General features: G+C 58.1%; 1 protein-coding gene across 1 annotated transcript; it reads left to right on the top strand.

The window, feature by feature from the left end:
* The first annotated feature begins 10,041 nt into the window (after positions 1–10,041).
* RAB26 (RAB26, member RAS oncogene family) lies at positions 10,042–15,357 on the top strand. Its single transcript, XM_047098026.1, has 9 exons — positions 10,042–10,233; positions 11,293–11,403; positions 13,210–13,251; positions 13,340–13,406; positions 13,611–13,663; positions 13,999–14,064; positions 14,168–14,224; positions 14,326–14,402; positions 14,498–15,357. The coding sequence occupies exons 1-9, from the start codon at positions 10,042–10,044 to the stop codon at positions 14,598–14,600; spliced, it is 768 nt and encodes a 255-aa protein (XP_046953982.1). The 3' UTR covers positions 14,601–15,357.
* Positions 15,358–15,489: the final 132 nt, after the last annotated feature.

Genomic DNA, 15,489 nt, shown 5'->3' with positions numbered 1-15,489 from the left:
TCAGTGAAGAAGTAATAAAATTGTTCCACCATCGGGCCATTGTGGATGCCTGACTGTGGGTAGCAGAGCGGTCACAGGGAGAAGTCCCCAGACCCTCACATGGGCGAGGTCCCTGTCCCACTATCCTGAGACCAGGTGCCAGACTGCATCCCAAGGCTTCCGGACTTCCTGGCCTCTGCCCCCCTGCTTAAAATAGCTGGAAACCTCAACCAGATCCACAAGTCTGGGTCTCTGTCCTGCTACCTGTCACTGGAAGAGCCCAAGCAAGGTCACCATGGGGCGCACTGCAGCTCTGCTTCCCCTCCCCCCCAGCATGGCGTGGCACCCAAACCCCTCACTCTCCTCATCTGTGTAATGGAAATAGCATTTAGGGCTGTTTCAGGGCTGGGGGAACATCACATCCAGCCCAGAGCCAGCTCTCAGGAAAGATCCCAGGGTGAACAGGTGGGGACCCCATGAGGCAGAGGCCAGGGATGAACAGGGCTCAGCTCTCCAATTTGGAGCCTCTTGGACCAATTCCCCACAGGGTACGGAGAAGGACTTAAGTTAGACAGGAGGGGGAATACGGAGGGACTGTTGAGCCCGCGAGCCTCTTGGGCCTCAAGAACACTTTTACACAGAGTCACAGAGGGAGTGCTTGGGAACCCAGTTTGGAAAACACTGATATGAGGGTCTAAGCCAAGGTGGGGTTGGTGGGGTGACGCAGGAGCCCTGGGGAGGGAAGGAAGAGGCTCAGATGGTACCTTATCTGGGGGCTGGGATGGGTGGGCATGACCTCAGGGAGGAGGGATGTGGAGGGAAAGGTGAGGAGTAGGTTCTGGACACGTGGTGCCCTAGGCCACTGGAGAAGGTGCCCAGAGTGCAACTTAAAGGGGGGGGGGGGTGAGACTGGGAGGGGAGGGTGAGCAGACCTGGGGCAGATGAAAATCCCCAGATGTGGGGAGCCCCACCCTAGAGGAGGAGGGGAAAGAAGGTTTGGAGGGTGTCTGAATGAGAATGCCCCAGAGAAGTAGTGGGAAACAGGTACGGTGTATGGAAGTTGAGAGAAAGGCTACAGGGAGGAAGCCAGCAGGGGCTCGGGCTGCAGGAACAGAGCAAGGGCTGGGGGTGGTGCAGCCACGCATGCCCCCTTGGCCCACCCACACTGCACAGAACCACATGTACCCCCCCCCCCGGGCTTCCAGCACTGTCTACAGCCTCCCGCCTCTTAGCCCTTCCCCATGTTGTTCCCTTTGCCTGCAGTGCTTTTCCATCCCACCTCCACGATTACTTACGCTCGCAGAATCAGCAGAGGTACCTCCTCTAAGAAGCTTCCTCGGCCCCTATGTCATGTGCCAATTGGCATCACGCACTCGGGGGACGCGTATTTATGAGGTATCTATTGCGGGCAGAACACTTATCCAGGTGCATGTCAGCGCCCCCAGTCCTCAGGGTCATCCCGTCCCTCGATCCTGCCATGTCACCTGCCTAAAGCTGAAGGCACTGTATTCACCCATGACCTTTACTGAGGGCGCATGGAGTGGAGGGGTTAGATAGCAAGCCAGATGCCAGCCGGTTGGTGGCAAGTGAGGGAGTACACGTGGCAGTGGCCCGTTGCTCCTAGATGCTTCGATGTCAGAGGAAAGAGAAGGGTACAGAGTAGCGGTAAAGGGTTTTTCTTCCCGTGAGACAAAGGGGAGGAAAACCACATCCTTCGTTTCTCCACCCTTCCCTCCACAGCCTCCTTCCACGGAGTCCTCACGCCTCCCAGGTGCCCGTCCAACCCAAACTTTTAATTCCAGTCAAATGACAAACTTTAGATAGGAAAAGAGAGGTGAAAAATGAGAAAAGCAGGTGAATCCAGTCTAAGTGACTGTTTGAAGAAGGTGGTGGAGTAAATGCAATTGTTTCAAAAGGATTTCTGAAACAGAAAAGACGTGTTTAAGGAAGAAATTCATTATCTGGAAATGAAATTCTTGACTCTTTCCACAAACAGAAAATAAAATGGGCCAAAGATTTGTTTGATTCAGAGAGGGGGACATTGGAGAATTGGGGTTTTTTTTTAATGTTTATTTATTGATTTTTGAGGTGGGGGAGGGGCAGAGAGAGAGAGAGAGAGAATCCCAAGCAAGCTCCAAGCTGTCAGCACAAAGCCCAGCATGGGGCTTGAACCCAGGAACCCGTGAAATCATGACCTAAGCCCAAACCAAGCATTGATACTTAACCAACTGAGCCACCCAGGTGCCCTGACAATTCTTTATTGATAAAACTTAGATTTTCAGGTAGTTTTTTTTTTAAGTTTTTAAAATTTTATTTAAGTAATCGCTACACCAAACGTGGGGCTTGAACTCACAACCCCAAGATCAAGGCGCTGCAGGCTCTTCCAACTGAGCCAGCCAGGTGCCCCTTAAGGTTTTTAATGAAGTTAATGATAGCTGTTAGCGTAAAAGGGAAAACTGGGGTGGGGGGGCGGGGAGGAGTACACAAGAAAACCTAATCAGCCCAGGAAAGAATTACAAAAGGAAATAGTGGATCAATGTATTAATCAGAATAAGCATTATTTTTTTTTAATTTTTTCTTCAACGTTTATTTATTTTTGGGACAGAGAGAGACAGAGCATGAACGGGGGAGGGGCAGAGAGAGAGGGAGACACAGAATCGGAAACAGGCTCCAGGCTCCGAGCCATCAGCCCAGAGCCTGACGCGGGGCTCGAACTCACGGACCGCGAGGTCGTGACCTGGCTGAAGTCGGACGCTTAACCGACTGCGCCACCCAGGCGCCCCAAGAATAAGCATTATTAATCAAGTAAGACCCAGCACATGGGTGATCATAATACATGTAAATTTTGTTACATTTCCCTGCTACAGAACAAGGATTCTCGTGATGAGGAGGCATACTAAATATATGTTTAGTACAGTACAGGCTCCCCTCAGCCCACCCAAACACAAGGACATCTACCTGAGGTGAGGCCTGAAGAGCCGTCTGCAGAGGTTCTTGGGACAAGGCAGGACACCCTGACAAGCCAGGTAATTGAAAGATAAATGTAGGGGCCCCTGGGTGGCTCAGTCGGTTAAGCATCTGACTCTTGGTTTTGGCTCAGGTCATGATCTCACGGTTTGCCGGTTCGAGCCCCGCATCAGGCTCCTCATCGACAGCACAGAGCCTGCTTGGGATTCTCTGTCTCCCTCTTCCTCTGCCCCTCCCCTGCTCATGCTCTCTCTCTCTCTCTCTCTCTCTCAAAATAAATAAATAAAACTTAAGATGATTTTTTTAATTAAAAAAGAAAGGTAAACGTAGAAGCGACAGATTCCTTCTTTGTATTAATTGCAGTCATGGTTTCATGGGTGTATACGTATGTAAAAACTTACCAGATTGTACATTTTCTTTTTTAAGGTTTATTTATTTAAATAATCTCCACACCCAAGGTGGGGCTCGAACTCACAGCCCTGAGACTGAGTCGCGTGCTCTACCGGCTGAGCCAGCCAGGTGCCCTAAGAGTATAAATTACCTTAGAAGAAAGAGTAGAATGGATCGATAAAACAAAGAGAGCTATTTTTAATGTATAAAGCCACTGAGATTTTTAAAAAGAGTCTGCTGGCAAGTGTGACTGCAAGAGAGATAAAAACAAAATACGAGCATTAAGGTTAAGAACACAGGATTATTCACAGAAATAGAAGTAAAAATGATAAAAGAAATATATGTGCAATTGTTCATAAACTTTTGAAATCTCGATAGGATCATTATATGCTAGAACAAGACAAACTATTAAAACTGACTCAAGAAGAAATAAAAAGTTCAAATAGACCAATCATAAAGGAAGAAATCGAAAACGTAGCAGAGCCATGGGGTAGGGGAGGGGAGAAGACACTTAATCCAGATCTGTTTATGGGAAAATCCCATCAAATGTGGACAGATCAGATATGTGATCTGATGTGATTTTATGTGTACTCTTAGAGGACATGGGCACATCCCAATAAATTCAATGCATATTTATGTGTAACGCAACGTATTCGGTATAGCATAATTTGTATGCCTAAACAAACTGGATTAAGATAGTACAGAAAAAGGGATCCGTTGTCCGGTGATTTTCAGGTCTGTGTCAACCACAGAACCTTTGTTTCACACAAAACCGCAAACTACAAAACGTGGATGGTGCTGAGGGAGCTGAGCAGTGGATCCCAGAGAGACGTGGGTCCTGGTGCTCAGAGCCTGTGAACGGGGCCTCACCTGGCAAAAGAGACCTCGCAGCTGTGATTGAGTTAAGGGTCTTAAGATGAAGGGTTGTCCTGGATTAGCCAGAGGGGGCCTAAATGTGATCACAACGGTCCCTGTAATGGGAGATTTGATGGCAGTAGGAAGGCCGGGTGGCTCTGGAAAGGGGAGCTGGAAGAAGGTGGCCACGAGCCAAGGAGAGCAAGCTGAAGAGGCAAGGATCCTCCCCAGAAGAACCCAGACTTGCTTTAGCTCCCTGAGCCCCGTCAGCTTCATATCTCCATTCACCGTGGCCTCCCAAGCAGAATAGAACAAATTTGAGCTGTTTTGTGGTGGTACCACGTTGACCTGCTATAGACCTTTGTTACCTCTCCTACATCTTTGTGGGAGACCGATACGGTCGCCACTGCCAGACCTAATAACGGTTTGGGGAGAACAAGCACTTTTATTTCTTATTTTTTTTCCTTAATTTTTTAATGTTAATTTTTTATAGAGAGAGACAGAGCGTGAATGGGGGGGGGGGCAGAGAGAGAGGGAGACACAGAATACGAAGCAGGCTCCAGGGTCTGAGCTGGCAGCACAGAGCCCGACGCGGGGCTCGAACTCACGGACCGCGAGATCATGACCTGAGCCGAAGTGGGACAGCCAACCAACTGAGCCACCCGGGCGCCCCAAGCACTTTTATTTCTCGTGGGCGGAAGTCACAGATCACTTTCATAATTAAGGAGAAAAGGAGAGACGAGGCGAGTGCATCACTGGCCCACACCAGGCGCAGCCGGTGCTCGGACTGCTACAGTTGTCATGGCTACACAGGTATCCGTTTTATTCCTTTATACCTCTGCCTCCCCAGCACAGCACTCAAAGGTTGCCCGGAGAGCCTGGAGTGGGGGGCTGTCCTGTGCTCCTCCAGACAGAGGTCTCACCTGCCCGGGGCCTGAGTGCAGAGTCGGACCGAGCAGCAGCCCGCCGGGCTCAGGCACATTTTGCATCCCGAGACGGACCGCCAAGAGCACTCAGGTCTGAGTACCTGAGCCACGGGGGGAAGGGATGCCAGAGGGCAGTCAGGCTTGCAGGGAAACCACCCACTGCTCCAGCCCTCACACAATAGTCCCTGCCCCAACGGGCGGACACCCACCCCTTACCACCTGTCCGGTCCGGGAGGGCCTCGGTGCAACCCAGGTGAGTGCCGAGTGCCGCAGGCGGGGTGTCTCCTCTCAGCCTCGCGGGAGCAGGAGGGAGCAGGGGCTCAGCGTGGCCCCTGTGCACCTGGGCACTGGGGGGAGGGGGCGAGCACACCTCTGACATCAGCCGCTTCCTGGGGTGACTCTCTCTTCTGTCTTCTGGGGGGAGCTGCTACAGTTCCTCTCTGCCGTCTCCATGGCAACGCTCACGTGGATTTCATAGAACATAAGGTGTTTGAGCTGGAAGGGACCTCAGAGATCAGCTCCTCTCGCCCCCTCATTCCAGGCAGAGGGGTGCAGGTTCAGGACACCACGTGCCCCGGGGCCCGCAGCCAGCCAGGGATCTGGGGCCTCTGCCTTCTGGCACCGTCCCCAGCCAGGGTCCCCTCCCTGAGATCACGGGCAGCTCAGTTCCCTAGGACTCACTTCTGGGGAGGGGCTCTGGGGGCATGAGACTTGGGAGTGCTGCCACTCCCCCCCCCCCACTGAATACAAGACCCCTGAGGTCCAGTCCAGCCCTGTCCTGCTCAGTCACAGACCTGTTCATTGAGTGCTTGGTGGAGACAGGACGGGTGCCGTCCTCAGGAAGCTCAGAGGCTGGTGCGGAGGCCATGCAGCCTCCTGAGGGACCCGTGGGGAGCAAATGTGTGTCCACAGCGTGTCTGTAGAGCAAGGAGTGGGGGTGGGAGGAGCCTGGAAGGCTGCCTGCCTGGAGGAGGGGGCTCCAAGCAGTGCCTGGAAGGACGAGGAAGACTGCCTGGCTCCAGGACCATGGCCCCGTGGGTCAGCAGAATGTGTCGGTAAGGCTGGCCGGCTTGGAAAATGGGGCTCCAGAGAGGGATTGCCTCAGGCCGTGGGTCCCAGAGAGTTGTTGTGTCTGGGTACTCATGGCACACGTCACTCCATGACAGAGGGTCCGGACAGCCAGAAGGGCAAGTCAGAGGGCAGCATGCCGGAGCTGGAGGCCCGGGCACAAGAAGGCATCAGGAACCCAGGCCGCCACAGGGTGCTGGAGGGAGGATCCAGGAGTGAGGCGGGAACATATCTGGGATTGCTCTCTCCCTTTGCCGAGACACAGATATGTGTCCACCCTCTCTGGCCAGCAGAACCAGCCCCCTGCGAGGAGGGTTAGGCCCACAGGCACCCCTCCTTCACTCCGCACTCTAGCTCAGCCTCAGCACTCACCTCAGCGCCACACCCCGCCTCAGGGACCTGCCCTGGAGGCCCAGAGGTCTTTGCAGGCCTGAAGATCCCAACAGTCTGGGCTTCCCCAAGTCCGGTCAAGGCCACCCTGCTGACCTTTCCCACCAAACTGGCCCCCTTCCTTCCCCTGGCTGGCAGCCTGTTCTAGTTATCTATTGCTGTAGAACAAAAATCCCCCAAATGCAGTTTGGGCAGGGCTCAGTGGGGTCAGCTTATCCCTGCTCTGCATGGAACCCACCAGAACTAAGCGCTCGTTGCCAGGACAACTCCTATCCTCCACGGGCAGCAAGTGAGTTCCTTTCCACCCGGAATTCTTCACAAGGCTGCTTGGACTTTCTCACGGTATGTCAGCTGGGGCCCAGGAATGAGTGTTCCAGGAGAAGGGATGTAGGAGCTGCTAGTCTAGAAGGTCTGGGTCCAGAAACGGACACAGGGCCACTTCAGCCATAGGTACTGGTCAGAGCAATCACAGACCCAAAGGCAGGAGACCGAGGCCTTCCCTCCTGATCGGGAGGGGTGGCAGAGAACTCGCCCCTTAGCGTACCTCAGCGCTATGCTGCCTCTGCCCCAGGGGCTGACTCCCCCCACCCTGGGTTCCTGCGACCCCTTTCCAACTCATCTCCCCTTCTACAGGCGGCACCCTGCACCCCCTCCACTTTACCTCCCGCACTCCTGTAGCAAAGTCCTCTGTTGCTTTGCTCAGCAACTGTGCATGGCTCCCTACTTCTCGCCGAACAATTTCCAAGCCCCTAGGCTGAACTTTCACATTCACTTGCGAATCTAGCCCTCTCCTATGTTACCGGTGAGATTTTCTCCAAGCATCCGGACACGACACTGTGGCCTCCTCTCCAAAAGCCCACCCACTGGCACTCTGAGCTTATACGTATTCACTCCTCTACCTGGCAAGTTTCTCTGTGTCCTCTCCTGCCGGACTCCTGTTCAACCTTCCGAGCCTGGAGCAAATGCCCCTCCTCCACAAGGCCCTGCTCTCACTACTCGGTAACACTAGTCCTGCCTCACTGCACACGGAGGTACCTTCTGCCTTAAATCCTTGCTGGCAATGACGTGTCCTCCCGAAGTGGGGCCCGTTTCTAACTCATATTTCTTTCACGAATTTAATAATAGTTTATTGAGGCCTGGAGCCAGCTGCCAGGAATGTGGCAGTGACCAAGACAAGCTGCTTCCTGTACCCAGAGAACTTCATTCCGGGGAATGAGACAGATGGCGAACAGAGGAACCAAGGGACATAATGATCAAAGATTAGGAGGACTGCTGGAAGGCAAGAGTGGCAGGAGGGATGCTGTGGTCCAGGGACCTCGAACTCTCTCTTCAAAACAAACCGGAGACCTGGGTTTTTACATATACATACTCTGATTGATTCTAAAGGTTACAAGGTCAAGTCTTTCCCTTCTGCTGTTTTCAGCTTCCCGCCCCTCCTGGCCCCCCAGTCTCTCCAAAGTGCCTGCTACCTTCCCTCTTCCCATTACCCCATTAGCATTAGCCCCACCCTCGACTCAGGCTGCCTTACCTACAGCCCCCACCCCTCGGGCACCCCAGACTCCTTTCTGGTCGCCCTGGATCCTGGGCTTAGTGGGCACTGGCTGAGACCCTGGGGCGGCTACCCTGAAGTTGGCCTCATGGAGGGTAGGTCACCTGGAATCCCCAGGGCCCCAGCAGTGGGAGCTCCACACTCCCACCCCAAGCCCCACTGCCCACACATCTGCATTGGCCTGGAAGAAAAGGAGTGAGACAAGAGAGTAGGCCCTCAGAGGGCTTCCTCAGGCTTGTCCCCCGGCTCTGCCAGGGCCCTGAGGGATGGGTCTCCAGAGAATCCTGGGCCAACCCTGCCAAGGGGCAGTGTATGTTCTCTGGAGCCAAGGAGTTAGGTACAAACCCCGGCTCTGTCACTTTCTAGCCTGGTGATTTTGGACAGCTCCCTTTCCGTCTCTGGGCCTCAGTTTTCCCATCTGAACATTGGGGATCATAGCACTACTCACTTCACAGGATAGGTTTGAGGATAACTTGTGCCTGGCACACAGTGACACTCGGGAAAGGGCGATTTCCACAGCCTCTCCCGTGAAGGGCCTTGCCAGCCCCTCTTGGGAAATCACTCTGTTGTGTTGTCCCCGATCTCTGAGCCCTAGAGGCATCTTCTGTCCATTATAATTATTTGGGCTCTGGGACCTGCCAGCTGAGAGGGCTCAGGCCTCTGAAGGACCTAGGGTCCATGTGTCAGCTGTCACATCTTAGGGGACAGCCAGGCCAACCCTCCAGCTCCCAGAGCGGTATGGAGCAAAGGCTGATCCCCGAAGAAATGCCTTTGTGCCTACACCCGCTGCCCCCAAGCCCTAGGCGAGGGGCATGTTGGCTCACTGCTCCTGGGATTCCATGACTGTCTCAGCCTCATTCTCAAAACCCAGAGACTCTTGGGTGGAGACAGACAGTTCAGGTGGAGAGGAGGTGTCAGGCTCTGGAGGCCGGTCTGCCAGGGCCTAGCATGGGATTTGGACAGTCAGCACTTGGCCCCCTTGGGGCCAGAACCTGGCACCAGAAGGGCAAGGGGCTAGCCACATTCTGGGGGAGGAACCTCCTAGCCCCTTCTCCTCCCAGACCCCTGAGGGCAGAGCCCCAGGGAAAAGGCCCCTCGGAGGGCTTGCTACTGCCCTAAGGTGGATTTCCCTTTACCCAAGGGTCCTGAGGCTTCAGCCCAGCGGGCAGAAGCTGCGGGGGAGGGCGCCCTGCGGCTCTCAAGTGCTAGCTGTGTCCTGCCTCTGGTAACCAGCTGTCAGATGAGCCCAGAGCACTGGGAGCCCCCCACCCCGGGTTTGTTTGCCTGCCCTAAGGGCAGAAGTGAGGGCGCAGCAGACCAGGTGGCATCTCCGGCTGAGAAGGGACAGAAACCCAGGGTGTCCACCCCATGCAGTCCCACTGCCTCAGCGCCCCCTTCTCGGGCAATCCTCTCGTCCCAGGCCCAGAGGCCGTCCAGTGAGGGTCAGTGGGCAAGGAGCAGGGCGTGGGGGGGGGGTGTACAAGCGGGAAAACGACAGGATCCCGCCTCACCCAGACCCACCGCCTCACGGAGGTGGCTACGGAGTGAGGTCGCAGGGCCTGGGGCAGGGCGGGAGCTGCACGCACCGGGCGGACGCGAGCCCACCCGGAGCACCTATAGGGCAGTGCCCGCGCCTCGTGACCCCGCCCCAGGGCGGCCGGCTCATTTGCATGCCCCCGCCCCAGCGCGGCCATTGGCGGCGGCGTGGGGAGGCCGGGCCTGAGTGGCTGCGGGCTGTGGGGCGCGGGGGCGGGGCTGCGGGGAGCCTGGCGCCCGCGATGCCGCCGCCGTCGCCGCCGCCGCCGCCGCCGCCGCCGCGGGACGGGTTCGGGTCCGTGTCGCGCTCGGCGGGCGCGGGCAGCAGAGCGGCCCGGGGCGCGGCGGCTGCAGCGGGAGCTCCCTGAGCGCCCGCCCGTCATGTCCAGGAAGAAGACCCCCAAGAGGAAGGGGGCCAGCGGGCCCGCTGCCTCCGCGCTGCCTGCGGCCGACGGGTCCCGGCCGGCGCGCCCAGGGACTGCACGCCCCGGCCCCCAGGCGCGGCCCAACGGACCCCCGCAGCCCGGCCGGCCCTCGCTTGGCGGCGGCGACTTCTACGACGTCGCCTTCAAGGTGAGCCGGCCCCCGCCCCAGGCGAGCGCAGCAGGTGGCGCTCCGCCCGAGCCGAGCCGGGAGAGGTCGGGGAGGGGATGCAGGGCCCCGCGGACCCTCGGCGGGGAGCCCGCCGGAGCGGCATCCAGCAGCTGGCACGGTGCATGGCATACACACACAGCCTTCAGACCCGGATTTCAGATACCCAACAGCTGGCAAGGTCTGCCCCCTAACGCCACAGCTGGCAGGGCTGGACAAAGGGTCCCAGACCTGGCAGGTGCTCCGTCCCGGGTCCCGAATGACACCGCCCCCGCCCCCGCCCCCGCGCGGGGCCCAGTCTCACCATTTCCCATATGCTGCCTTCCGCACCCCCAGGGTCTGTGGGTCTTCTCTTTTTGGAGGACGGGGGAGATTAAGAAGAGGTTTGCCAGTTGGGTAGGGAGCACTAGAGCCTTCTTCAGCCCTCGGCAGGAGCCTGTGAATCGTGGAGGGGTTGTCAGGACTGTCTTTGGGTTTGGAGCCTTGGGCAGCAGGCTGGGGGAGGGGAGGAGGGGGGAGGCCTGACTGCCTCTCCTGCTCCACAGACCTGACCCAGGCCCCTCATCACACCAAGATCTGACCCCCATGTGGCAAATTCCTCCAGAGTCTTACTGGCATGGGAAGAAGCCCCTGGCACAGAGACCCCTGCAGGCCTTTCAGAAGGTCTCCAGCTACCAATCCCCAGACTCGGCTCCCCACCAAGCCCCACATGCTTTCCTTCCAGATCAAGCATGATGTCCAGGGTCTGGGGGTGGGTTGGGTAGGACCCTGGATGGAGGCAGCTGCCCCCACTCCTCACTGGTTGAATTGGGCCACTGTTCAAGAGGGGACAGAACCTTCTGGAGCTGGGAGCCTGGAGGTCTAGGCTGGCAGCCACCATAGCTGCTATGTCTCCCCCAAGTCCTGCCGAACCTGTGAGCCTGAGACGGGTTCCTCCACTCCTGGCCAGGCCAGCGCAGGGAAGGCCAGACACCCCTCTGGGTGGGCCAGCACCTTGGTCCCCTCTGTCCCTAACACCTCTGACCCTCCTGTTCGCCCCAGGTCATGCTGGTGGGGGACTCAGGCGTGGGGAAGACCTGCTTACTCGTGCGCTTCAAGGACGGGGCTTTCCTGGCAGGGACCTTCATCTCCACTGTGGGCATCGACTTCCGGGTGAGAGTGGAAGCTCACGTCCTAAGCACTGAGCTGGCCCAGCCATGCCCTGGGCCCCTGACACCAGCTCACCGGGCTCTCACAACACCCCTGGGCAGCTGGTTTCTCCGTCACCCCAGTGACACCAACAGGCTCATAGGGTGGAGCTCGAGCTCCTGTCTGGACCACCCGGCTCTCAGGGCCCAGGTGGTTGAGGTGGGATGCCTTGCCCACCAAATTACACCTCCCGACCCCCTAAGGGTCCTGAAGACAGGTGAGGGCTGCATCTGACTGAAGCAGGGAGAGCACCCCTGTGCCTGGAGCTACCTCTGTGCCTCAGGGTAGGTGGGCCGTGGTGCCTTCCCACCCCCCGGGTGATGGCTGACAGAGGACACTCAAGGCCCATGTTCACTTGGAAGGCGAACATCACTGTCCTTCTGTACAGAGGTGCCAGGAAGCCTGCTAAAGGACCTAGGAAGACAGGTGGTGTGGAGCACGTACCGTACCCCCTCTGGGAGCAGGGGCGGGTCCCTGCCCTTGGGTGAGGAGGCTCACGGGAAGTGCTGCCGCCTGGCTGCTCCCCCCTCTTCGAGAGCCCCCTCCCAGGTTGCCCCCAGAGGGAGGGGTGTCCTGGGGTTTTCTGGGGGGAAGGGAAGTGCCCCTGGACTTCAAATCCCTCTCGTTTCCCCCCACCTGGCACCTTTAGCAGCCTGTGGAGTCAGCAGGCGACGTTGAGGGCTGCGGCCTTAGGCCTGGCGGGTGGCAGCATTCCAGCCCCCACCTCGAGTCACCAGTCTAAATTCTTGCCTTGCCAAGGTGCTGGTGTGTTCTAGACAAATCCCAAATTTGCATTTTTTCTCACCCTTTAATTAGACCCAGTTGGTGGGAGGCTGGGAGGGAGGCCCATTCTGGGAACAGGAAAGGGGGCTCCTCCCAGTCTGGGGAGCCATGGGTTACCCTGCTTGAGGGTCCAGGTCCCCTCAAGTCTTCTGAGATGAAGTAAGGGTTCAGGTGCCGAAAGGGGGCAGCTCTGACCCTGGACAGATGGTCCTTGGCCTGTTTTGGACCCATCTCCCCCTTCTCACCTCCCTCTTGGCTCTGGGGCAAGTGGCGAGGGAGGTGAGGCTGTTTGGTTCACACCCCTGTTCAGGGTGCCAGTGAAGGCAGGGTGTCCTTCCCAGCCCCCCCTTCCCCCCCCCCCCCCGCCTCAGCCCAGCAGATGGCTGTGCCATTGGTTCCTTGGAGACCCAGAAGCACCCTGACAGCAGGAGCTTGGGGAAGAGGGGGGCGGTGGTGTTCCAGCTGCCAGGGGCCCCCACCCCCACCACAGCAGATGGGAACCGTGGGGTTGAGTCTTTCCCTGCCACTAGCCCTGCACCGGGAAGGTCCGGCTAGGAACCACTACCGGCCAGCAAACATTTAATGAGCACCCACTGTGTACCAGGCAGTTTCAGGCTCTGTGGTTACTGTGCTGGGACCCGCCCTCAGGGGGCTGCTGGCTCTTAAACTAGGAAGCTGGCTATGGCTAGGCACAGGGGGAAGTGGGCAGCCAGGCCGGGCTGGAGGGGTGCTGGCAAAGGGAAGGGAGTGGGGGGAGGCGGGAGCAACAGGACTCAGTGACTGACCAGGTGGGTGGTCTAAGTCACCTTCAAGGGCAGGGAGCTGGTGGAGCAGGTGCTGGGCCTCCAGGGTGGGAGTGGGCTACCAGGAGGGGCTCACCAGGGGGAGGTGCAGGAGGCGCGGTGAGGGGGGAAGCTGGGAGCTCCCCACCGGAGGGCAGCAGCGTTCTAGCTGTTGGTTGCTGGACCGGGCTGGTTGTTATTTCAGAACAAAGTTCTGGATGTGGATGGCATGAAGGTGAAGCTGCAGGTGAGTGGTGTGGGGAGCAGCGGGGGGCAGAGGGTTGAGGGTAGTGAACACCCAGGAGAAACTGGCGGCCCTGTGCCTGTCACTCCAGATCTGGGACACAGCTGGCCAGGAGCGGTTCCGGAGCGTCACCCACGCCTACTACCGCGACGCTCACGGTGAGCTTGTGGGTGGGGGATGCCAGTCCCGGGGAGTCAGAGGCTGTGCTCTCGCGGGTGTCAGGTTTCCCTGGCTTCTGCACGGAGGAGGGTGCCCTGGGCAGGAGCATGGCAGGAAGTGTGGAGGCTGTGATGCGTGTGGGTGTGGGTGACAGGAAGCTGTGGTGGGCCCTGGAGGTGTCCTCACTTGTCCTCTGCCCCCAGCACTGCTGCTGCTCTATGATGTCACCAACAAGGCCTCCTTTGACAATATCCAGGTCAGTGGTTTCCTTCCTGGTGGTGGTGGCAGGAACAGGCCGTGATGGCATTAGGGTCCCGGGGGGCTAAGGACCCTACCGGCGGCAGGGAGACGGCCCCTCTGGTGGCTCAGGTGGAGTGTGAGCTGAAGGGAGTCTGAGCACCTTCCAGCTCTGTCAGTCCAACACCTTGGGTGAGGTGCTTGTCGAGGGTGCCTCAACAGGACCCAGGGACCTCGATTTCTGGGCCTTCCTGTTAGCCAGAGCCCAACAGGCACCCCAAGCAGTGAGGCCTGGAGGGGCAAGGGGCGAGCAGAGTGCCAGCCTCCAGCCTGGTCTCAGCTTTTCCCCCACAGGCCTGGCTGACGGAGATCCAGGATTACGCCCAACATGACGTGGTGCTCATGCTGCTGGGGAACAAGGTGGGCACCCAGCCCATCCTGTCCACCGTGGCTCTGCATGGGGGCAGGGGTGGCAGGGTAAGCCCTGGGCCAGCTCTCACCAAGACCCACCCCCCCATGCCAGGTGGACTCTGCCCAGGAGCGTGTGGTGAAAAGGGAGGATGGGGAGAAGTTGGCTAAGGTGAGCCGGGGTGGGGTGGGTGTCCGGGGAGCGTCCCTGGGGTTGCAGGGCCTGGGCTGTCTCCACCAGGCTGCCACCTGGCTGGCAGCAGCTGTTTGCAGGAGTACGGGCTGCCCTTCATGGAGACCAGCGCCAAGACAGGCCTCAACGTAGACTTGGCCTTCACAGCCGTAGCAAAGTAAGTGCTGGTAGTCATCAGGAAGATCCTCCAGACCCAGAGTCTGAATCTCTGTCGGTGGAGGAAGTTGTCCCATGGTCCCCTCTGCCCCACAGGGAGTTGAAGCAGCGCTCCATGAAGGTCCCCAGTGAGCCTCGCTTCCGGCTGCACGACTACGTCAAGAGGGAGGGCCGAGGGGCCTCCTGCTGCAGACCCTGAACCTGACTGGGCACTGCCACTGCACATCCTCTGGGAGGCCCCTGCAAGGCTGGACAGAGGGTCACCTGGCAGTCAACTCGAGGGCGGCCGTTTCTGGGACTCCCAGACAGAGCCTCGTCTTTCCCTAGAGCCTCAGTTCCAACAGGCTTCACGGAGCCACTGGGTCTGCAGCCCCTGACTCAGGGCCTTGCCCCCAAGGCCTTGATGGAGAAGCAACGGCCTCCCGTACAGGAGACACCCCACAATGCAAAGCCCATGCGGGGAGCCTGGTCTTGCTGCCACGGCACTCTGCTGCCCTCTCCTGGACGCGCCCAGCTTCAAGGCTGGACCCCGGTGCCAGCGCCACGTGTACAGTGCCTAACCCCCCAAAAGCCATGTCTTCAGCGGCACCCGCTGCCCAGGCAGGGAAAGGCCGGACTCCTGTCCGTGCCTGGGGCAGAGGGCTTCGCTGCACATCCAATCATGCATCTGTGCCCCAAGGACCAAAGCTGCCAGCCCACACACTCAGAGACTCTGGGTCAAACATCAGCAGGGTCTTCCTCTCGTGTCGCCTGGAGGACGCCAAGTTTGCGGCTTTCTAATACACGAACGGCATGTGGGAAATCAGAAACCGTCAGGGAAACTAGAACTGCCAGCCCAGCTGAGGCCTGTGCAGAGTGAGGTCAAGCCAGGAGGCTGGCAGTGTGCTCCAGCTCATAGGTCTTTGGGTTAAGAGTCTTTGTTTTCAGTTCTGGTGAATAAAGTTGTGTTTTCTGGACTGCCGGTCTCTTCTGTTACAAGAAATCCCCTTCTTTGCGCCCTCGGCAAAGTACGGGTTGAAGACAACGCTAAGAGGGTGGTACCCTCAACTAGGGCTGCTGTCTAGGGAGCACGGGGAACCTAGGTGGTT

The sequence above is a fragment of the Lynx rufus genome, unplaced genomic scaffold, assembly GCF_022079265.1.
Source record: "Lynx rufus isolate CCGP_SWC_20201006 ecotype Redwood Valley unplaced genomic scaffold, mLynRuf1.p SCAF_43, whole genome shotgun sequence".
NCBI lineage: Eukaryota > Metazoa > Chordata > Mammalia > Carnivora > Felidae > Lynx > Lynx rufus.
This window is presented reverse-complemented; position numbering and strand designations above follow the sequence as displayed.